The sequence below is a fragment of the Salminus brasiliensis genome, chromosome 1 (genome assembly GCF_030463535.1).
Source record: "Salminus brasiliensis chromosome 1, fSalBra1.hap2, whole genome shotgun sequence".
Taxonomy (NCBI): Eukaryota; Metazoa; Chordata; class Actinopteri; order Characiformes; family Bryconidae; genus Salminus; species Salminus brasiliensis.
Window position 1 is genome coordinate 97,801,713 of NC_132878.1, and position 24,291 is coordinate 97,826,003.

General features: G+C 43.8%; 1 protein-coding gene across 6 annotated transcripts in view; it reads right to left on the reverse strand.

Moving 5' to 3' along the window:
• The window catches only part of cspg5a (chondroitin sulfate proteoglycan 5a), a 52,091-nt gene extending 28,211 nt beyond the window's left edge, over positions 1-23,880 (reverse strand). For 3 of the 6 annotated variants that reach the window (XM_072692549.1, XM_072692546.1, XM_072692544.1), the window contains exons 1-2: positions 23,346-23,879; positions 7,391-8,270 (exon numbers count right to left, since the gene is read on the reverse strand). In XM_072692549.1, coding sequence (XP_072548650.1) covers positions 7,391-8,270; positions 23,346-23,421 — 956 coding nt within the window. In that variant the 5' untranslated portion in view covers positions 23,422-23,879. Of the gene's footprint in view, positions 1-7,390; positions 8,271-23,345 lie in introns of all 6 variants that reach the window. The other 3 variants (XM_072692547.1, XM_072692545.1, XM_072692548.1) reach the window with 2 other exon arrangements.
• Positions 23,881-24,291: the final 411 nt, after the last annotated feature.

Below are 24,291 nucleotides of genomic sequence, written 5' to 3' on the forward strand. Positions count from 1 at the left end.
ATTCTAATGTTATATAGAGTTAATTACAGGTAGACACTCTCACTGATCACTGACTTTATGTTTATTTGGGTTTATTCTAATGTTATATAGAGTTAATTACAGGTAGACACTCTCACTGACCACTGACTTTATGTTTATTTGGGTTTATTCTAATGTTATATAGAGTTAATTACAGGTAGACACTCTCACTGACCACTGACTTTATGTTTATTTAGGTTTATTCTAATGTTATAAAGAGTTAATTACAGGTAGACACTCTTACTGACCACTGACGTTATGTTTATTTGGGTTTATTCTAATGTTATATAGAGTTAATTACAGGTAGACACTCTCACTGACCACTGACTTTATGTTTATTTGGGTTCATTCTAATGTTATATAGAGTTAATTACAGGTAGACACTCTCACTGATCACTGACTTTATGTTTATTTGGGTTTATTCTAATGTTATATAGAGTTAATTACAGGTAGACACTCTCACTGACCACTGACTTTATGTTTATTTGGGTTTATTCTAATGTTATATAGAGTTAATTACAGGTAGACACTCTCAGTGATCACTGACTTTATGTTTATTTGGGTTTATTCTAATGTTATATAGAGTTAATTACAGGTAGACACTCTCACTGACCACTGACTTTATGTTTATTTGGGTTCATTCTAATGTTATATAGAGTTAATTACAGGTAGACACTCTCACTGATCACTGACTTTATGTTTATTTGGGTTCATTCTAATGTTATATAGAGTTAATTACAGGTAGACACTCTCACTGATCACTGACATTATGTTTATTTGGGTTTATTCTAATGTTATATAGAGTTAATTACAGGTAAACACTCTCACTGACCACTGACTTTATGTTTATGTGGGTTTATTCTAATGTTATATAGAGTTAATTACAGGTAGACACTCTCACTGATCACTGACTTTATGTTTATTTGGGTTTATTCTAATGTTATATAGAGTTAATTACAGGTAGACACTCTCACTGACCACTGACTTTATGTTTATTTGGGTTTATTCTAATGTTATATAGAGTTAATTACAGGTAGACACTCTCACTGACCACTGACTTTATGTTTATTTAGGTTTATTCTAATGTTATAAAGAGTTAATTACAGGTAGACACTCTTACTGACCACTGACGTTATGTTTATTTGGGTTTATTCTAATGTTATATAGAGTTAATTACAGGTAGACACTCTCACTGGCCACTGACTTTAGGTTTATTGGGGTTTATTCTAATGTTATATAGAGTTAATTACAGGTAGACACTCTCACTGACCACTGACTTTAGGTTTATTTGGGTTTATTCTAATGTTATATAGAGTTAATTACAGGTAGACACTCTTACTGACCACTGACTTTATGTTTATTTGGGTTTATTCTAATGTTATATAGAGTTAATTACAGGTAGACATTCTCACTGACCACTGACTTTAGGTTTATTGGGGTTTATTCTAATGTTATATAGAGTTAATTACAGGTAGACACTCTTACTGACCACTGACTTTATGATTATTTGGGTTTATTCTAATGTTATATAGAGTTAATTACAGGTAGACGCTCTCACTGACCACTGACTTTATGTTTATTAGGGTTTATTCTAATGTTCTATAGAGTTAATTACAGGTAGACACTCTTACTGACCACTGACTTCAGGTTTATTGGGGTTTATTCTAATGTTATATAGAGTTAATTACAGGTAGACACTCTTATTTATTTGGGTTTGTCGTAATGAATTAGGTAAGGTGGGCAGGACTGTTTACTTACATCAGCAGTACCTGGAGTTTGGGGAAATGACTGTGGAAACAGACTGAGGTTTAGAAGCACTGTTATGCAGGAGGTGTTGAGTTGCTGTAGTACAATTACCCACACACACACACTCTCACACACTCTCACACACACTTTGGCTTGCCTGTTGTGTTTCTATGCTGGCAGGCAGAGCTGAGTCTGACTCACTCCCACTTTTCATTCTCACTGAACTCCACATTTCCCTCAAACAGACGCTCTGTTTTCCACTGATCTGCATCTCAACAGAACCGACCATACAGTCCATTCAGTCCCACATTTATATATACTGAATATGTATATATATATATCAGCCCGGACTGCTTTTATGAATGAGGTGCATACAGGGCAGCCAATCAGAACAGAGGTCATTTACACATACGTGCCTAAAAGGAGTAGTTAAACCATACATGTTAAGGTTGCTACCAATGAATGCAAGCTAGTAGTCACTAATTAGCATAATTAATGATGACTATTTGCATTAATTAGCTATCGTATATATATATGGAGCCACACTGTAAAAACAACATGTTCTCAGTTCAACGCTTTTGTGATGTCACAAAAGTCGACACATTACATATGGGCACCTATTAGGCCTACAGCCCCGCCCCTTCACACTAAAATTATAAACAAATATATATATATATATATATATATATCCTGCTTTTGTTGGAGTAACTGTCTCTATTGCCCATGGAAGAAGGATTTCTGCTAAATTTTAGAGGAGCACTGCTGTGAGGATTTGATTGCATTCAGCAACAAGAGTGTTAGTGAGATCAGGATGTTGGATGATGATGATCACCACCCCACCTCATCAACCCCAACTCTCCAACTCCTCCCAAAAGTACTGGATAAAGCTCCACCATCATCATTCCAGAGAACACAGTTCTTCCACTGCTCCACAGCTCCTCAATGCTGGGGGGCTTTATACCCCTCTAGCCCACGCCTAGAATTAGGCAGCATGGTGCCAATAGGGTCATGATGCTTATCTGCTCCTGCAGAGAGCCCTAATCTATTGGCAGTACTTCTCTACAGGGACTAGACAAGCTGTGTGTGTGTGTGCATTTGCACATCTGTGTCAGCAGCAATGGATGCAACTTAAAGTAGCTAAATGCATTCATTAGAAGGGGTGTCCACATACTTTTAGATATTTGGGAGTGGCCGATTAGCATCGTGTTCTTTTCAGTAACATTTATTTCTATTCTATTTTGACTTAATTAATGAGTACATTAATTTTGTGATGTCACAAAGGCCAACTCATTTACATACCGTATGTCCACCCATTCAGTCTACAGGTCATTAGCAAGATCAGCAAGATCAGCCAGACAGACCCATTCCTGTAAAGAAACAGTCTGTGTAATCCTAAACGATAAAGAGAGCTTGTTACACTGCCGTGTATAAATGAATTATGACCCCAGTGGGCCCTTTAACGACAGACCCTTGGCTGGAACAGGACATCAGTGGTCGTGAAGGGGGGCTATCTATAAACAGATGCTTTCTGCATTCACACTCTAATCGAATTGCAGCAGTGAAGAGTGCTATGTTCAGAGCAGGCACATTTCAATGAACTCCTGTCCTGACCGCAGCTGTCCTGAGCTCAGACTGACCCACTTTGGCCAGCCAGTGCTGCACGCGAGTCCTCATACACACACACACACACACAAAAGCTCCACCGCTGCATCTGCATACAGAACAAACCCGAACAATTCCTAACCAGCTCAGTATGGAAGCAATCAGGACCCGCTGATTGTGTTTACATGCCCGGTTCCAGAGAAGTAAACACACACAGCCGGGTAATCCGCATAGAAAAACACTGGCCAATAGAACAGGGCGCTCTGGAGGATCAGCACATGAGCCTAAGGTCACCGTGCCCATGCTGAGGGTGGGCTAGAGGGGTATAAAGCCCCCCAGCATTGGACTGTGGGGTTCTCTGGAGTGAAGATCTCAGGAGCTCCACACAAAAAATGTTTGGATGAGTTGGAGTGGTAGAGCTATCTATCATCTAACATCAATACCTGACCTCACTGATGTTCCCTCACTGAGACTGATACAATCAAATTCTCCACAGCAATGTTCCAACATCTAGTGTAAAGCCTTCTCAGAAGGAGGGCAAACTCACTATTTATAGTATTTTTAACTATATTTATTTTCTGGTCCACTCAAATTTAAGACCATTTGAGAAGAACCGAACTGTGAGGTTCTAGACGACTGGATCAGAACATCTCCAGATCATCTCTTTAGATCATCTCCAGAACATCTCCACTTAAGGGATCTGCTGCTAATGTCAGTCTTGGTGCCAGATAGATCCCACAGCAGGACACCTTCAGAGGTCTTATGGAGTCCCGGCCTCGACGGGTCAGAGCTGCTTTGGCAGCATAAGAGGGACCTGCACAGTATTAGTCAGGTGGTTTTAATGTTATGGCTGATTAATTGATAATGATTATAATTATAATTATTAGTAATATTATTATTGTTATTAATAGTAGTAGTATAAAGTATATATATCAGTAATAATAACAATATTATTTGGGGTCAGTTACTAATCCACCTCACCCCACCAACCGGGGCAGATCAGCAGCAGAAGCTGTTTAGAGTGAAGATCAGCCTCAGGAGGTCGGGGTCACCATCCGGATCACTGCACGCATTAGAGTGGGGAGGGGTGAGACAGCTGTATCTCTGTAGGAGGGTTGTTAAAGGCCGCAGGGTGGGGAGGAAGATGGAGGTGAGGGTTCACAACCTTTTAGCTTGAGGAGCCCCTGAGGAAAAGTGATCCCAGCCCAGGGGGCCGTCATGAGTTTCATCTGCTCTGTAGTATCTGACCCACCTAAAGGTCATCTGAGGAGCTGCTTCCTCAACTAAACGCACTGAAGAAGTGACCAGAAGGGTTCCACTCCTGGGCTAAACTGCTGTAGGCTGAATGGGTGGGGTTAAACTGCTGTAGGCTGAATGGGTGGGGTTAAACTGCTTTAGGCTAAATAGGTGGGGCTAAACTGCTCTAGGCTGAATGGGTGGGGTTAAACTGCTGTAGGCTGAATGGGTGGGGTTAAACTGCTTTAGGCTAAATAGGTGGGGCTAAACTGCTCTAGGCTGAATGGGTGGGGTTAAACTGCTGTAGGCTGAATGGGTGGGGTTAAACTGCTTTAGGCTAAATAGGTGGGGCTAAACTGCTCTAGGCTGAACGGATGGGGTTAAACTGCTGTAGGCTGAATAGGTGGCGGTCAAGCTGCTATAGGCTGAATGGATGGGGCTAAACTGATGTAGGCTAAATGGGTGGGGTTAAACTGCTATATGCTGAATGAGTGGGGTTAAACTGCTATAGGCTGAATGGGTGGGGTAAAACTGCTGTAGGCTGAATGGTTGGATGTATGTCTTTACGGATGAATGTGAATTCTTTCAGTAGGATACGTCAGTTTTCACTGATTTGAGGCCTTTAATAAAGAAAAGTTGTCCGAGCCGAATCAGACCGAACACTTTCAGAGTTACATACGCTCCCCTTTCCAGAAACAAGTGCCTTAATCCAGTCTGGCAGCGTTAACACCAGCAACACCAACTCCAGGCTACAGCTGGAGGACACATTCTGTCCCATCCCTCCCCCAAATTCACCTAATCCTCACCCTGACACGCTGAAATTCATAGCCGTCCACTCTTAGCCCAGTTGTAGGGGCTTATCCTCACCCTGACCTCTTTACAAGAGTCAGCGCTTGAACCCCAGACCGACCTGTTATTGTTATTGTTATGGTTATGGTTGTTGTTGTTACTGTAACTCCTCCCCCTGGCTCTTCCTATAACTTTTATTAGCTGGAGAAGGACGAGATGGGTCTCTGTTCTGCTGGAACTATGCAAAAACAAAACAGACCCGCGATCTCCAGCCCAGCGAGCGAGTGGAGTGGCTCACGAGCTTCGGGCTGGAACTGATCTGGCAGTGAGGAAAAGTTTCCTAATAAAGTTTCTCCATAAAGCATCCATCAAAACATGTGGCGCTCCACTCTGACCGTGACGCCGCCGGGCCTCCTCATGACCACATGCAGCACAAAAACATCTCTCTCTCTCTCTCTCTCTCCTTCAAACGACTTGTCCTCGCTCTGCTGAACACATGAACACATGCAAGCGTTTATGCAAGCAACTCTCTCGGTTCTGGCCGTAGAAGCGGGGGTTCCCCCACCTCTTTCTCCTGGTGCTTCCTGGTGACCAACAGGGTCTTTTCTAGACCGTCTACAATCATCTACAGCTGCAATCATCATTTAGCTGCAGTTCTCCAAATTCAGACCCAAGGAAAGTGACATAAACCTTCGTACACTGACAAGCCAAAACATTATGACCACCTGCTTAATATTCTGTTGGTAAGCCACCAAAACCAGGTGTCCTGTAGAGCCGCCATAACAGTGCACATGCACCCGGCCTCACCAGGACTCTTCGGACCAGACGGTGGACAGGGGTCAGCATGGGCACTCCTATTGGTCTGCAGCTACGCAACTCCAGCGTCACTGTCTGTTTTGACAAGTTCCTCCTCCCGTAACTTCTCTCGGTTCCACTGGGCTTCCACGGTTCCACTCCCAGTCAACATGCTCATGGGCTAGGTGGGTTCCAGAAGGGCATGAGCTCTGAGTGGGTTTGTAAAGTACATGTGTTGTTCTTAGGACCAAGCAGGGCTTCCCAAATTGGTCTCATCATTACAGCCCACCTTAATCTCGCATGGGTCCCATCTAGGCCATCCCATATGCAGCGTACAACCCCATGGTTAACCCCTCTTGGTCCCATCACTGGGCCTGGTAGACATCCATATGTGAGGCCAATGTGGAACCCAAAGACAGAACGTTGTGGTTGCCAGTTGGGATGCCCATACAGGCCCCACATGGACATGTTAGCTGGAACTGTTGTTATGACATCATCAAAGTTTACATGTAGGGTTCCAGATAGCAAATCTGATGTAGCCTAAATTCCTGACCACATGGAATGATGGCAATGAGGGGCCAGATGTGGTTACTGGAACTCGGACCGGGCCACACATCTCAGCCAGAAACAACCTTGTTTTTAATGTATTATTATTATTATCATTATTATGAATAGTGTTATTATAAAATTGGTCTTTTTTATTTGATGTTTTTGCACATTTTTGAATGTATTACAACATGGACATTATCATTTTTATCATTTTTAGGATGAGAGTCACTTCAGGCTCGCCTACAGTGCCAGGGCCTGTTGGTAGGACCATGTCGTTGCCAGAAGTGGCCCAGATATGTGAGCCATGTGAGGTGGCTGTGCCATATCATTCATAAGTCCCATGTCCATTTGTTATCTGGGATGTTCCAAGCCTAAACTGTCCCCATAGAAAAGGTCATTTTACCATTATTACTCCGTATAAAACTCAGAAGGCGGGTTTACTGGTGGGTTTGGGTGGTTAATAAAATGGCTATATTCGTATAGCCGTGCAATTTTTTCCCTGGGCTGGTGATGTCTCTACAAGATGGCTTGTGGCCCTACCATACTCGTTGCTGGACTTTCCCTCACTCTGTCGGACTCTATCTGGACTCCGCACAATTTGAAACTCTGATGGACCTCCCATCCATGTCTGAACCAACAGATCACTCGACCTTACCTGCAGAACGCTCCGATGCCGTCCAGCACGTAGCACTGTCCTCCGTTGAAGCAGTAGCTTGGCAGCGTGTCACACTGCGACCTGCAGGTACCGTTGGCAGGAACGTATCCCAGCCGACACTCAGCGCTGTTGCTGGAGATTCCTACGCGAGGGACTTCTTCCTTGGCAGGGATGAAGGGACTAGGCAAGCGGGGGCGGAAGGTTCTGGGTGGAGGCGTGGTGGTCAGTTCCTCTTCGTACGTGTCGGCAGTGGTGCTGTAGTCGTCCGAAGTTGTGGAAACTGTATCATCGTACGGCGTGAGGTAGTCGTAATTGTCTGGCATGGCCCAGGCTGTTGGGTCACGACCTTGAAGCTCATGGGCTGAGGGGGAAGGTGGGACAAGCTCTCTGCGGGAACCGCTGTCGAAATCCACCGTCACGGGCTGGGACGGGGGGACAGCGGGATGGGACGGGGTAGTCGGGGATTCCTGGAGGTCCAGGTCAACCACGGTGGTCTCCAGGTTTATTTTCGGAACGTGCCAAGGTGACTCGGTGGTCACGTGCGGCCTCAGGCCATCCTCTAACATAAAGTTGTCTTGAGTCAGTAGGTGGTCAGTTTCTGCTGAATCTTGGCTTATCTCCGGACCTTCCATGTCCACAGTGTCTGTCTTGGCCTCTTCAGGTGCAGAAGTGACCACCGAAAGGTCCTCCCCCTGCAGGCCGCTGCCCAGCTCACCTCCGTCTCTGGGCTTACGTCCAGCGCGGAGGTGGAGAAACTCGTCGTCGACCGTTTTGAACGATTCTTTCATTTCCTTCACTTTTGCCTTGTCACCCTCTGCTGGCAGGGAGGTCCCGTTTGTAGCAGCCGTGCTGGCCAACTCGGTCACGTTCACTGAGGTAGCTGTGGAGATGGAAACAGCCAGAGTGAGTCATATCCAGAAGTTCAGTTGCAATTAAAAGACTCTACAAACTGTCCAAACACTTTCTAAACATATCTTCATAACATGAGTTTGCTGTGAAGCGCTCGGTTCTAGATAAGCTGCCCCAGTCAGAGCTGGAGTTCTACAGTGGAGGTGAAGGGAAGCAGACGTCTGAGACACGGTTCTACCAGAGTTCTGAGAAGAGTTGGGCTCTAGAACCTGCTTTTAAAATCAGATCATTAAAATGGTGGAGGGATACATGCTGTAGGGTGTAGTGCAGCTACAGAAAGTAGTCCCTAAAGAGAACTGCATTAGTTCAGATTCTTTATTCTTCACTATTTTACCATCATCATCATCATCATCATCATTCCATATAAAACTCGTGTTGTAGCTGCACTGGTGGGTTTGGATAGGAGATAAATTATGGGCTGTATCTGTGTTGTTGTAGTCATGGCGACCGACGCCCGCTTCCATTCACCTCCACTGTACAGAGATCAGAGTGGGTCGGTTTCTCTACAGTGAAGCTCAGTTTCACACCAGTTAGCATCATGTAACATAGGTCATCCTAGCCTGCGTCTGTTAGCTTTCCTTTCGTCACTGCTAGCCACATTAGCACTCCTGGATGAAGCATTTTTTTAGGTCAGTTACTTCCAGCTGAGTGAGTCTGCGGTTTCTTTCCAAAGCTTCTTTGGAAAGCCGCTCTGGATTAAGTGTAATAATTTTACTAATGTACTCAGTCGGCGAGGAGGTGGGATTAGGGATTAGGGAGCTGCGGCTAGCGGGGTTCCCCATGGGGAGTCAGACTGTGATCTGCCGGGGAGACGGACACTGTGATTGCCCAACTGGGCTTCAACCTGCCCTAAATTTATAGAGTAGGAGGCCATTTAGAGTGGACAGAAGGATGGCGGCTAATGGTTTTAGCTATTTGACTTGTTTTGACCATTAGCATCACACAACTCTGTGTAGTCCATCAAATCACAGCAACTTGGGATGTTAGATACATTAGATTACACTGGGAAAACATGGTTGCCAAAAATCTCCACTTTTGCAAGATAGGGCTAGAGGGGTATAAAGCCCCCCAGCACTGAAGAGCTGTGGAGCAGTGGATGAACTGGTGTTCTCTGGAATTATGGATGGTGGTGGAGCTCCATCCAGTACTTTTGGCATGAGGTGAGGATGATGAGGTGGAGTGGCAATCATCATCATCATCCAACACCTGGACCTCACTAAAGCTCTTGTTATTAAATGCAATCAAATCCTCAGAGCAATGCTCCTCCTCCAAAATCTAGTAGAAAACCTTCATCCCTGGACAGTAGAGACAGTTACTCCAACAAATGCAGGATCATCTCTTATTGATATCCTTGAAACTGTGAAAAAAATGAGCAGGTGTCCCAATACTTCTGTCCATGTAAACAACTACAGTGAAATGATAAAAAACTGAATGTTCCAGATAACACAAAGTCTTAGAAAGGTGTATTAGACCTCACTGATCACCTGGGTGATGATTTAGACATGCAGTTAGCTCCATGCTAATTGGTTAGCTATAAAGCTTCCATTACTTCTTAGCTACATTAGCCTCGTGGCTCCAGCTCTCTTTAATGCAGAGGCTGGATGTGAGGAGTGTGGAGCTGGAAAGGTGATGGTAAAAGCAGCCTGCTCCCAGAACCTCAGGTTTCATAGATCTGTCTGGACTGTCTAATACTGCATCATGAGTATCAGACACTAGCGTTTTATGATGATGACAATACGTCTGGGACAGTATTATTGCTGTACGGCTAATAGGCCCTCTAAAATATGCCTGATTTTGGAATAACTGGGTGTTCCTGCAAATAATGGTCCGGTGAAAAGGCCTCATTTTCACTGGTTCACTGGTTGATCAGCTTAGCTTTACGTTTGATTTTAGCATAAATCTGAAAGTGGTTGGTGTGGCACAACAGATAGCACCACTACCTGCCACCAGTGAGCTACCACACCATGTGGGAGACTGGGGTTCGATTCCTGGGCTGGGTGACTATGCTGTGCTACACCAATAAGAGTCCTTGGGCCAGACTCCTAACACTACATTGGCCCTCCTCTGTAATATGAGGAAGTCGCTCTGGATAAGAGCCTCAGCTAAATGCCGTAAATGTAAATAGTAACTTCTACGTGCATTAGCTAGAAGCTGTTTGGCTAAGGACCTGCTGAATATGGAATTATGATATTTAATTTATTAGTATAATAACAATAATTCAATACATATTGATCAATAAAAATACTATGATGGTACTTAGCTGATGCTCTTATCCAGATCAACTTACTAGGTAACTTGTATGGGAGGGCCAGTGTAGTGTTGGGAGTCTTGCCCATGGACTCTTATATTGGTGTGGCCCTGCATAGTCACCCAGACCAGGAATCGAACCCTGGCTGTGGTAGCTCACTGGCAGGTAGTGGTGTTATCTGTTGTGCCACATTACTGGAGGTCTGCGAAAAGCACTTTTCAACTAAATTAGATTTATTTATTTACAATATATTAATATACTTAATATATTATACTTAACATTTACATTTACGGCATTTAGCAGACGCTCTTATGCAGAGCGACTTACAAAGTGCTTTGCTATTTACCCAAGAAAAACTTTAGCTAGTTAGAATAGACCAATAATTCAAAGGATACCTCTAAGCTTAGACATTACTAAACACAAGACAATAAGGTGACCATAGTACTCTAGGTACTACTTAACTACCTAACTTAGCTACTCTACTTAACATATAATATATTTAATATGACAACTAAACCTAAAAGCCCCCAGCATTGAGGAGCTGTGTTCTCTGGAATGATGGTGGTGGAGCTCCATCCAGTACTTTTGGGATGATTTGGGGAGTTAGTGAGGAGGATGAGGTGAGGTGGTGATCATCATCCAACATCCTGACTTCACTAACGCTCTTTTTGCTGAATGCAATCAAATCCTCACAGCAAAATCTAGTAGAAAGTCTTCCTCTCTGGACAGTAGAGACGGTTACTCCAACAAAAGACACAATCAACTCTATTTTAATACTCTTGATTTTAGAGGAAACAAAGACAGAGCAAGTGTCCCAATACTTTTGTCAATATAGTCTAAATGCTGGTCAGTGTGTTTTATGTATCTACAGATCCACTGGACCTGAAAGTGCCTGTAGTTGCAGAAATACCCAACTGAGGGTTTGGAGAAGAGAGCTAAATGTGGGCTAATTCATCTACCAGCACACACACACACACACACACACACACACACACACACACACACACACACACACACACTTCACTTCACTTCTGCAAAAGACACCCTGTTAGACGTCCCCTCACAGAGGAAGCTGAACAGTGCTGTTTGTGTGATGTCCTGTGTTTCTGTGATTTGTATAACACTGTTAGCTAAAGTCTTGTTCCCCTCCAACTAGGCTAACTCCCACCTCTGCTGCTCTGACAGCTCCAGCAGCTCCTCCAGAAGACCTCTTCGCTGTCTCAGGAATGTGTCCATGTCCTTTTCCTTCCTTTCAAACTGAGGGCAGAGTCTCACGGAGCTTCTTGGAGACGGTGCTCGCAAGACCAGGGCCAAAAACAGGGGCCAGACGTGTCCGGTCTGGGTTTAGTGGACGTTAATAACTAATATAATATTTCAGTGACACGTCTGATAAAGAGACGTCTGAAAAGGAGGCGTTTGATAAAGAGATGTCTGATAAAGAGACGTCTGATAAGGAGACATCTGATAAAGAGACGTCTGATAAAGAGACGTCTGATAAGGAGACATCTGATAAAGAGACGTCTGATAAAGAGACGTCTGATAAAGAGGCGTCTGATAAAGAGACGTCTGATAATGAGACGTCTGATAAAGAGACGTCTGATAATGAGACGTCTGATAAAGAGGTGTCTGATAAAGAGACGTCTGATAAAGAGACGTCTGATAAGGAGACGTCTGATAAAGAGACGTCTGATAAGGAGGCGTCTGATAAGGAGACATCTGATAAAGAGGCGTCTGATAAGGAGACGTCTGATAAGGAGACGTCTGATAAAGAGACGTCTGATAAGGAGACGTCTGATAAAGAGACGTCTGATAAGGAGGCGTCTGATAATGAGACATCTGATAAAGAGGCGTCTGATAAGGAGACGTCTGATAAGGAGACGTCTGATAAAGAGACGTCTGATAAGGAGACGTCTGATAAAGAGACGTCTGATAAGGAGGCGTCTGATAAGGAGACATCTGATAAAGAGGCGTCTGATAAGGAGACGTCTGATAAGGAGACGTCTGATAAAGAGACGTCTGATAAGGAGACGTCTGATAAAGAGACGTCTGATAAGGAGGCGTCTGATAAAGTGACGTCTGATAAGGAGACGTCTGATAATGAGGTGTCTGATAAGGAGGCGTCTGATAAGGAGACGTCTGATAAAGAGACGTCTGATAATGAGACGTCTGATAAAGAGGTGTCTGATAAAGAGACGTCTGATAAGGAGGTGTCTGATAAAGAGACGTCTGATAAGGAGGCGTCTGATAAGGAGACATCTGATAATGAGGCGTCTGATAAGGAGACGTCTGATAAGGAGACGTCTGATAAAGAGACGTCTGATAAGGAGACGTCTGATAATGAGATGTCTGATAAAGAGGTGTCTGATAAAGAGAGTGGATGCTATGGTATGCCCGGTGGTTGTTAGGGCGGTTACAATGTATGTTTAGATGGTTGCTAAGGTCTTCATACATGGGTGCTATGGCATTTTTTAGGTGGTTGTTAAGCTGTTGCAAAGTGGGTGCTATGGTGTTGCTTAAGTTGTTGCTGGTGGTTGCTAGAGTGCTGGAGTGGTTGCTGTGGTATGTTCAGATGCAACATATCAGTTTAGACAGGCAGTTAGCGCCAAGCTAATTGGTGGTGCGAGCTTCCATGGTGTGTTTGCTACATGTAGCTTGTTAGCTTGTGGCTAAACTTTTCCAGTAACTCAATCCTCCTGGCCCGTGGGACTTCCTCAGATCTGTGTATCAGTTACTCTGTAATGTTTTCAGTTGTGATTAAACACACACACACACACACACTCGCCCTCTGTGCGTCAGATCATTTGGGCTCTAATTGGCCGATCTATTTCGGTCGTAATCGTGTTTTACAGTTCCACCTTCGGAGAGCAGTCGCTGGCTGATCCGGAGACAGAAAGCTGAGCTGTGTCTGTGCTGAGGCTTCATTTAATTACAGCACCGTCTTAATGTGCAATCCCTATTCCCCCTCAGCACACAGCGCTGGCTCACACCCACAGCAGAGCCCGATACTTTAACTCACTGGGAGGTCACCTTTACACTACCGCTCTACTAACACAAAGGACAAAAGTATTGGGACATCTGCTCATCTTCATTGTCTCTTAGCTAATCAAAGATATTAAAAGAGCTGATCCTGCTTTTTGGAGTTTGTTGGAGTAACTGTCTCTACTGTCCAGAGAGGGAGACTTTCTACTAGATTTTGGAGGAGGAGCACTGCTGTGAGGATTTGATTGCATTCAGCGACAAGAGCGTTAGTGAGGTCAGGATGTTGGATGATGATGATCACCACCCCACCTCACCTCATCATCCCCAACTCCACCCAACTCATCCCAAAAGTACTGGATGGAGCTCCTCCACCATCATTCCAGAGAACACAGTTCTTCCACTGCTCCACAGCTCCTCAATGCTGGGGGGCTTTATACCCCTCTAGCCCTCGTCTGGCATTATTAGGCAGCATGGAGCCAATAGGGTCATGATGTTGATCTGCTTCTGTAGAGAGTCCTATTCTATTGGCAGTACTTCTCTACAGGGACAAAACTGTGTAGACAAGCTGTGTGGGTGGAACACCTTTGTACCTTTGTAACCGCCCTAACAACCTAGAACACCTAATCACCTTGAAAACAATCTTAGCAACTACCCTAACAACCACCTGACATACCATAGCAACTACCAAAAACACTTTTTCAACACTATAGCACCCACTTTGCAATAGCTTAAGAACCACCTGAAATACTATAGCATCCACTCTAGTAACCATCCATAAACACCATAGCAACATCCTAACACCTATTTAGCAGTCCACATATACCTTAGCAACCACCTGAAATACCATAGCAACCAACATATTTGTTTGTTTAACCTCTGGCTTTCACTCCTTTAAGGGTCACTGTAACTGATGCTATGGTATTTCAGATACAGTTTGTTAAGGTGTTGCTAAGTGGGTACTTTGGTGTTGCTACGGCATTTCCAGGTGGTTGCTGTGGTACACCAGATGATTTCCAGCGTAGTTGCAAAGCTATTTTTTCCAGCTGTTTAAGTATTCTAGGTGGTTGCTAGGGTGGAAACAAAGGTGGTTTTTAGGTGGTTGCTAAACTGTTCTAACATGGGTGATATGGTGGTTTCTATGGCATTTTAGGTGGTTGCTAAGATGTTGCAAGGTGAGTGCTATGGTGTTGCTAAAGTGCTTCATTGTCAAGTGCTACATCTTATGCACAGCTTTCTTTTTTAATTAATTATTAATTTAATTTATATGAATTTGTTAAACCAAAAGTCCATTGTTTCCATTTGTTTAGGGGCCATTCTAACTAATAATAATAATAATAATAATAATAATGGGTGCAACCCTGTGCAGGGCTAAGCTGCTCTCAGATGAGCTCAGTAAGAGTTAACTCTGGGTGGGTGGTTGATACTGTGGGTTAAATAGGCAGATTTGGCCTGGATTTGTGCAGGCAGCTCATGATCCTCTGTTTCTCTACACTGGCTAATTGTGAGGCTCCCAGACGGCATTGAGTACAAAGCACATGAACGGGGCCCCCCGGCTCAGCGGACTCTGAGGGGACACAAAGGCTCCTCTGTGCTCCTCATTACTCTCAGATGGTCAAGCACTGTTATATAGTACCTGGATAGCACTGATGCAGCAAAGTAGCAGCATGTAGTAGATGTGATGGTGGTCAGGAGTGTACTGTAGATGTGATGGTGGTCAGGAGTGTACTGTAGATGTGATGGTGGTCAGGAGTGTACTGTAGATGTGATGGTGGGTCAGTCAGGAGTGTACTGTAGATGTGATGGTGGGTCAGTCAGGAGTGTACTGTAGATGTGATGGTGGGTCAGTCACTGTAGAGGTGAGTGTACTGTAGATGTGATGGTGGGTCAGTCACTGTAGAGGTGAGTGTACTGTAGATGTGATGGTGGGTCAGGAGTGTACTGTAGATGTGATGGTGGGTCAGTCAGGAGTGTGCTGTAGATGTGATGGTGGGTCAGTCAGGAGTGTACTGTAGATGTGATGGTGGGTCAGGAGTGTACTGTAGATGTGATGGTGGGTCAGGAGTGTACTGTAGATGTGATGGTGGGTCAGGAGCGTACTGTAGATTGTATTTTGAGGTGTAAAAACAAAGCAGCCTCTTTCCACCGATCGCTGGTAGGTATTTCTTATAAAATGACCAGTGAGCGTTTATAATACCGTGGCAACTCAGAGTAGGTCTGCAGTTTAAGGGGTTAAAGGTGCTGAGCATGTCACATGGCTAAATATAGTGGGGTGCGGTGACCCAAAGTGAGGTTCTGGTCTGGAAAAACAGCCGGCTGGGCTCTTTTAGGTTTGTGGGATGAGGAGAGCCAGGTCTCTGTAAGGCTGTTTGGTGAAGTGCCAGGCTGTTAGCATGCCAGCAGAGGACAGTGATGAACTGGGACGGCTGGGTCCAGCCATGAAAGCAGGAGAGAGTCCAGACATCCACTACATGTCCATAAGTATCCAAACACCCCATTTAATTTGTGAAATTGAGCTACTTTAAGACACATCCATTACTCAGACAAGTGTTACGCTGCACACAGCTTGTGCAGTAGAAAAGCACTGACCAGTAGAACAGTAGAAAAGCACTGACCAGTAAAACGGTAGAAAAGCACTGACCAGTAGAACAGTAGAAAAGCACTGACCAGTAGAACGGTAGAAAAGCACTGACCAGTAGAACGGGGCGCTCTGAAGGTCCTAAGATCTCCATGCCGTGGGCTAGAGGGACCTAAGGGCCCCCAGCACTCTATGAAGTAATAATGGAGCTCCATCCAATACTACACCAATCCAACGTCAGTTCCTAACCTCACTAGTGCTCTCACTCTTGTGGGGCTGTATGCAATCAAATGTTCTAGTTTCTAGTGTTAGCTGGTGCATGTGAAGATCTGGGATATTTGTTAGATGGCAACTGAATAGTCAGCCGACGTAGATGTGGTGATCGTCCACAGATGCCACAGATACCACCTTCAGAGGCCATGTAGAAGGAGCTATTTCAGCAGCAAATTAGGCTATAAGTAAATATCCACTGATCAGCCATAACATTATAACCACCTGCCTAATATTGTGCAGGTGGGACCTCCATGAGCATCAATGAGCCTTGGACCCCACAAGCCCTGTCTGATGTTCTGGAGATGTTCTGACCCAGTCACTGTCTAGAACCTCACAGTCTGGTTTATGTCAAAGTGTCTCAGGTTCTAAGCTTGTCCATTTTTCCTGCTTCATCACGTCCAAGATCTGACCGTTCATTCACTGCCTGATGTAGCCACCATATCTGGAGCCACATGAACCAGATAACCAGTGTTCTGCATACAGCTTAGAGCTACCTTCTCTATCCTCAGCCTCTAATCAACAGGTGCTGATCTGGAGGAGAGAGGTGTTGCCATGGGAACCGGCTTGCAGCAGAGCTGCAGCACGAATCCACAACCCTCGTACGCTCACACTCACACATGCAGAGCCGTGCACACTGATGTAAAATGGTGTTTAGCATTATTTATTCATCCTGCCTTCATTTCTGCTCCAGCTGACATGATCCATGCTGAGTGCCACAGAACATCCAACCAGCATCATCATGACACCACCATCACGCTGGATCTGGGACTGTGTCTACGTGACTAGAGCAGACACTGGAGTGAGAAGCATTAGGGTTGGAGCACCTGAAGGACACTGGAGGAGGCTCGCTGTTATCCACAAACATGGACAGAAGGCTTCAGGCTTTGAGATGCTGCAGATTAGCCAAGCTAACATACCACTTCATTAATTGTTCTTAAATCTGCATCTCTACCTGTACAGCAGCCGTTTAATTCCAGACATTTCATCAAACAGAGCTGAGTTAGCTGAATCTGCAGACTATGAATGGAATAAAGTCCCAACAGCAATGTGAAAGACTAGTGGCGAGCTGGCCGAGACATATATTTTATATATATATATATATATTACAAAAAAAGATTATATATATATATATATATGTACATTCTTTACAGTGCCAAGATTTTTTTAAATTATTTATTTATTTAATTTAAATTTTTACTTTTTTGCCAAGAGCAAAAAACGGCTACATGTGTAGCGGTTATTTACAGAGTCATTATTAAATGGACCTCAGTGCCCAAAAATGAATACGAAGACACTACCTCACAGCTATGGAGAGTTGATGAACCCTTACTGCCGAGTGGAGGATATAAGGTGATGAAAATTTAATATTTTTTAAACCTTTATACTATTTGTATTCTTCTTTATGCGACTATATTCTTATGTATATGTAGGTATGTGTGTATATGTGTCTTGTTTTGTTTTTTATTGTTAATTGTTGTGTTTTATGTTTTTTTTATGTTTGTCGGACCCCAAAAAACAAAAAAAACAAAAGACATGAGAGCTGTGATTGGCTGTCGAGGTTATTTCACCATAGTGATTTCTGAATGCTCTCAAAGTTCAGATATTAGAACTGTGTTTAATCTGAATAATAACGCATTTTATTCTAATTATTATTATTATTATTATTACTATTATTGTTAGCATTTCTTTGCATTATTTGATCAGCTGTTTTTCAGCAGTTGTCATTTCTGCAAATAAATAAATAAATAAATAAATAAATAAATAAATAAATAATTCTCTAAATAGTAATATTTTTCATTTGGAATTTACTGGAAATGTTTTCCATGATTTATGAAATACAACACAGCTGTTAATTCCCCTAAAACACACTGCCTATAAACAGCAAAACCAGAGAACCTGATCATGTAGGGTGGTCTCGGATCTGTACTGTGGCCCATGCTTATAGATACCCCTGAGTCCTGCGGCCTATTAGGGGTTACTGAACTGAACACCTCCAAACACTTTGAGGAGGGTGTGAGGTGTTTCACACAGCAGCTAAGCTAACGTAAGGTTCGGTAGCTACATTAGAGCTAAGGCAGAAGCTACCTACCTCACCTAGATGTGCAGTGAGCATCTTTCTTTCGATTAGCCTAATGGCAAGAAAATGCAGGATTTGAGGGTGGGCTTACCTCGTAAGTCAAAGTGGGTCACTGAGCACTAATTAATTAGATTATTAAAACCACCTCTAATCCCATTAGAGCTTTTTATTAGCGTCCTTCCACTCCCACCCAGGAATCCTCAGTACAGTGGACGTTAGCATGCTGGCATCTCCAGTCAAGCCTGATTTTCCTCACACCTCAGAGTCTCCAGTTCACACCAGTCCACAAGAATCTTTAACCCTTTCAAATATTTCCAATTACGTAATTTGTGGCAAAATTTCAGGCAGCTTGAGGATCCACTACACAAACACAATGCTAGCTGATTAGCAATCTAGTCCAGGCTAAAACAAGCCGGTGAGTCTCCCTCAGCCGGTGGGGAAGGAGAAGCTTTGCCAAACTCTGCAGTATTTTACCTTTTACAGCACAGTGAAGCCTTAAAAGGATTGAAGCCGCACTCAAAGCCAGGCTTTCCAATAGCAACACCACAACACCAACCGCTAAACACAAGCGAGCGCCAGCTGACCGGCCAGCTCACAGGCTTAAAGCCCTGGGCAGATCAGACACCGACCGAGCTGCACCCTGAACCACAGGACGTTTGGCTAAAGACCAAGTTTACCATGTTTCCCACAAATGTAGTGAGTCAGCTAGAGAAGAGGGTACACTACAGAACATCACTACAGCACATCACTACAGGACATACTACAGGACATACTGCAGGACTGCACTATAGGACTTCACTAGAGGATTTCACTACAGGACTATACTATAGAACTATACTACAGGACTGCACTATAGGACTTCACTATAGGACTACTACAGAACTTCACTACAGGACTATACTATAGGACTATACTACAGGACCACACCACAGGACTTCACTACAGGAATACACTACAGAAGTATACTACAGGACTATATTACAGGACTTCGCTACTGTACTACACTATAGGACATCACTACAGGACTACACTACAGGACTACACCACAGAACTACTACAGGACTTCACTACAGGACTTCCACTATAGAACTACTACAGGACTTCATCACAGGACTACACTACAGGGCTTCACTACAGGACTTAACTATAGGATTGCATGGCAGGACTACACTACATGACTTCACTACAGGACTTCATCACAGGACTACACTACAGGAGTTTACTGCAGGACAGCACAACAACTGGACTTCTTAACAAGACTACTCTACAGGACTTCATTACAGGACTAGACTATAAGACTTCACTGCAGGACTATACTACAGGAGTTCACCTAAAATGCTCTGCATGGTCTGAAATGTGATCGGGAGTCTGCACCCCTCATACACTACTCAATTTCTCTCTCCAAAAACTGCAGACTAGCGCCAACCAGCACAAACTGAGCCAGACTGAGAATCAGGGCTAAAATTCTCAGCAGCTAACAAGCTTACTGCATGCCTTGTAGCCTTGTAGCATCAGTGCTAAAAACAGGCAACCTGCCTTTTTCACGATGCACTCATCATCATCTAAGTTTGCCCACACTCCTACAAAAGGGGTTTTTACTTCAAAGGTTCTTTAGTGAGGGTGAGGGGTTCTAAGAACTAAATTAGCCCTGCAGCCTCAGTGCTAAAACCAGTCAACAGACAACGCAGCATTCTGAGCGCAGCAGGGGGCGCTAACCCGACTGCAGTTTTTTTTTTATCAAGCTTTATTGTACTGCCAGTCTGTCCTTTGGTTCTGTAAGGGTTCTTTAGTAAATGTAAAGGTTCTATAACAACTCAAAGAACCATTTGAATGCATAAATGGTTCTTGACATACAAGGAAATCCTTTTCTAGACGGTTCTAAACCACATCAAAAAGGATTCCGCTACTGTTGCGTGTCAAAGAACACTTTTCGGTACTATGTAGAACCTTTGTTGCTTGGAGAGCTACATTCGCCTCATAGCTATGTTGCTACAGAACTACAGGAGCTAACTAGCATTGCAGGGAAGAGTAGCATTGTGAGCGCAGCAGTCCTCTAGCGCCCCCTTCAGTGTTTTTTTATGTTTGCACAGCAGAGTTGTGCGATTGCTACACGCTGGCCAGGGGCATTGTCGTATGAGTTTGTCTACATTGGTACAAAAGAGGTTCTCCAGGGTTCCTCAGAGGTTCTTCAGTAAAGCTAATGGTTCTATTTAGAAATGTGACAAGTCAAAGAACTTATCGAACATCTGAATGCTTTAATGGTTGAATGCCTGAAATAAAAGTAAATCCTCTGTTGTTATGAGTCCAAGAACCGTTCTCAGTACTGTGGAGAACCCTTGTGGTTTGGAAAGTACTTGAGTGCTCCTCGGTCACAGTCAGATTATGGAGCACCTGCACAGGTGAGACGGTCTGAGTGGAAGAGAAGCAACACGACGGACGATGCTAATCTGGTGACGTCATTTTAATGTGATCAGGATTTGACTGAATCAACGTTTTAATGGCTGCAGCTTCATAAGCACTCACAGGGCTCCTGATTTCAGCTCAGTGGATGAATAATGGATGCAACCGGTTCTCCTTTTGTTCTCCAGCAGGAAAGGACAACAGCAGACGACAGCAGGGTGCTGAGGAGATCGACGATGACAGCTAAGAACCAGAAACAGCAAGACCACGGCACCAGAACTGGGCAGTACACTAAGGTAACAGGGTGGTTCATCGTATTTAGCCCTCGTCTCCAACCGGTTCTGAACATCAGCACCATTCAACACGCCGGCAGGGAGCCTGGGAGCGCCCAGTCAGCTGAACAGCGTGCATGCACACATATTCACTAAAAACTGACGCTACACGACGACACCTGGACCGAAAAACCACCTTCATGCTGGTCAGCAGTGAAGCTCTTATCTGCACATCTGTGTGAATCTCCACCAAGGGTTCAACAAAGGAGGGGGGTGGGGGTGGGGTGAGGGTCTGGACTCGGGTTCCGTGCAAAAACAGCATCGTGCAGTTAAGAGCGGACGCAGAAATCGAGGCGTCTTTGTGCACATCTCGACGCCTGGCTCCTGTTGCTGGGCGTCGGAGTGCAGAAACGGAGCATCCAATGGGCTGGACAACGGCCGCGTCCCAAACGGCTCCCTATTGGACATACACTGCGCTATGCATTCTATGTAGTGCACTATATAGGGAGCAAGGAGCCATTTAGGACTCAGCCGGTGCCTCCAGAGAGAGGATGCTCTGCTGCCAGTGACAATAGCGTGTAACTCAGTCCTGTGACAGTGGAGTATATTGATGAATATTGTCAATATATTGCAGAATATGGTATTACATAGATTTTGCAAGACGCTCGTGCTGTCATTGTGCACCTCCATCAGTGGTACCGTGCAGTCTGCAGCCTCACACACACACATTCACACTAACACACACACAATGAGCTCTGTGCAGAACGCACCCTGCAGACAGCTGCAGCCGAGACAGATCCGGCAGAGATGCAGGTCAGATGTTCTGAGAGCAGGAGCTGCTTTACTGCTTTACTGAGGCATGTAAATGAGACAGCTCCAGCAAGCAGTTTTGATTATATATATATATATAATTACCCAAGATATTACAATATTATATATATATATATATATATATATATATATATTACTATATTTACGTCATTTCATTTGCACGACAGTGGGACGTTTAAAATGTTGTTTCATTATACATAAAATATTAAATATTAGATAACCCAGATGATCTAATGCATTTATATATTTTTCTCTATCCATATACAAGTATACATTCAATATACCAAAACCCTTATAATAACAAATTAACATAATTAAGAGATATTAATGTATGATTACACATAAACACCCCCCACCAAAAAAGAGAAAAAAATAATATATATATATAATTGTATCCCCAAATTTTATTTATTTATTTATTTATTTATTTATTTATTTATTTATCACATCTGAACACCTTTTCTGAAAATTTCTGTCAAATATTAATTATTTATTTTTTATTCAGAAGTGCACTAGACTGTATTTTAAAAGTATAATTATTTTGTGTGTCTATATGTATGTACCCCCCCAGGAAAATACATATTTAAATATTTATTTATTGATTTATCTGTCTGTCACACCTGAACACCTTTATTCGAATCCAAGATACTGGGTATATATATATATATATATATATATATATATATATATATATATATATATATATCATCAACATGATGAAGATAAAATAGGAACATTAATATTATTATTATTTTTAGTAGATTGTTTCTCCAAAATCCAAAATAAATAAGTTACTATTAATGTATTAATGTATATATAATGTATATATATATATATATATTTTTTTTTTTTTTTTTTTTTTTCTGTCACACCTGAACACTGTTTTCTGCTAAGGAGTGACACGTGATTCTTTAACATGTATCACTGTGAATTTATATATTTATTAATTATCATTATATTAATCACATTAATTATATGTATATTATTATATATAATTATATGTATATTTCACTCCAAAATACAAAAGAAATTATAAATATATATATATATATATATATATATATATATTTATTTATTTATTTGTTCTGTCACACCTATTTTCCAGCCCCCCACTGAATCACTGTCTGTGCTCGGTTCAGGTTCTCCGGTTCTCTGGGCTTCGTTTGTGTAGATCTGCTCCTAAACATGTTCCACCCTTGTGGGTTCTCTCCTCCTGGTTCTGCTCTCTCTCTCTCTCTCACACACACACACACACACACACACACACAGCAGCAGCAGCAGAGGGGCATCAGTGCACCCCCACTGACCCACTGTCCTATTTTACAGCTCCGCGCGCCCTAGCCCCTCTCAGCCCCGTTACAGCACTGAAACAAAGCCCCGCGCGCTCTTACCGTCAGCAGCCGCGAGCAGCGCGCACACGGCAACCGCCACGGCCACGCGCCAGCAGCATCCCGAACCGAGCCCCATGTCAGCGCGCGCGCGGTCCCGCAGGTGAAGACAGCCCAGGGAAAATACCGTCCTGTGACGCGTTACTCTCCAAAACGCTCGCGGTGGTTCGCGTGGGAAGCTCTCTCACTCTCTCTCTCTCTCGCGCGCTCTCTCTCTCTCTCTCGCGCGCTCTCTCTCTCTCTCTCTGTCGCTCGCGCGCCTCTGCGTTACAGCACGTCTCCTCCTCTGCGCGCTTCCTTCATCTCCTCCTTTCTTCTTCTCCTCCTCGCGTTCGGTCTGGCGCGCGAGAGTGTGTGTGTGTGCGTGCGTGCGAGGGTGTGCGCGAGAGAGATGTGATGGAATGTGGCGCGCGCTCACGGTCCCATTGTCATGGAAATAAGCAAAAAAACTGCGCAAGTATTAAAAGTATTAACGCAGGCGGATGCGCAGTGTTTGCGCAGGACACTCCGGTGCAATGTGGACGTGCTTCTGCTCCCAAAACACACCGAATCTACAACCTCCCCAGAGCCACGCCCACCCGTACACAGCCCCGCCCCTCTTAATTCACACTGAGCTCAGTAACGCCCCCCGCCCACATACACACACACACACACACACTCTCACACACTCACTCAGAGCACTGGACTGGGTTATACGGGCACTGAGAGTGGGCGTGGTTTCCAGTACCCACACATTTCCCCATCCCTCAAATCTGTAAACATGGTGTAGGTTGTAAAAGCAAGAGCTTGCCCAAACATGCTAACACAGCCAACAGTGCAGTGCAGCTAGGGGCTATCAATTTAGCATGATGCTAAATGCGTGGCTGCTGGGCTTTTATTCACTATTAGCAACTATTAGCACTATTAGCATGATTTACTGTCATCTGCAATAATTCTCACATAGCCAGAA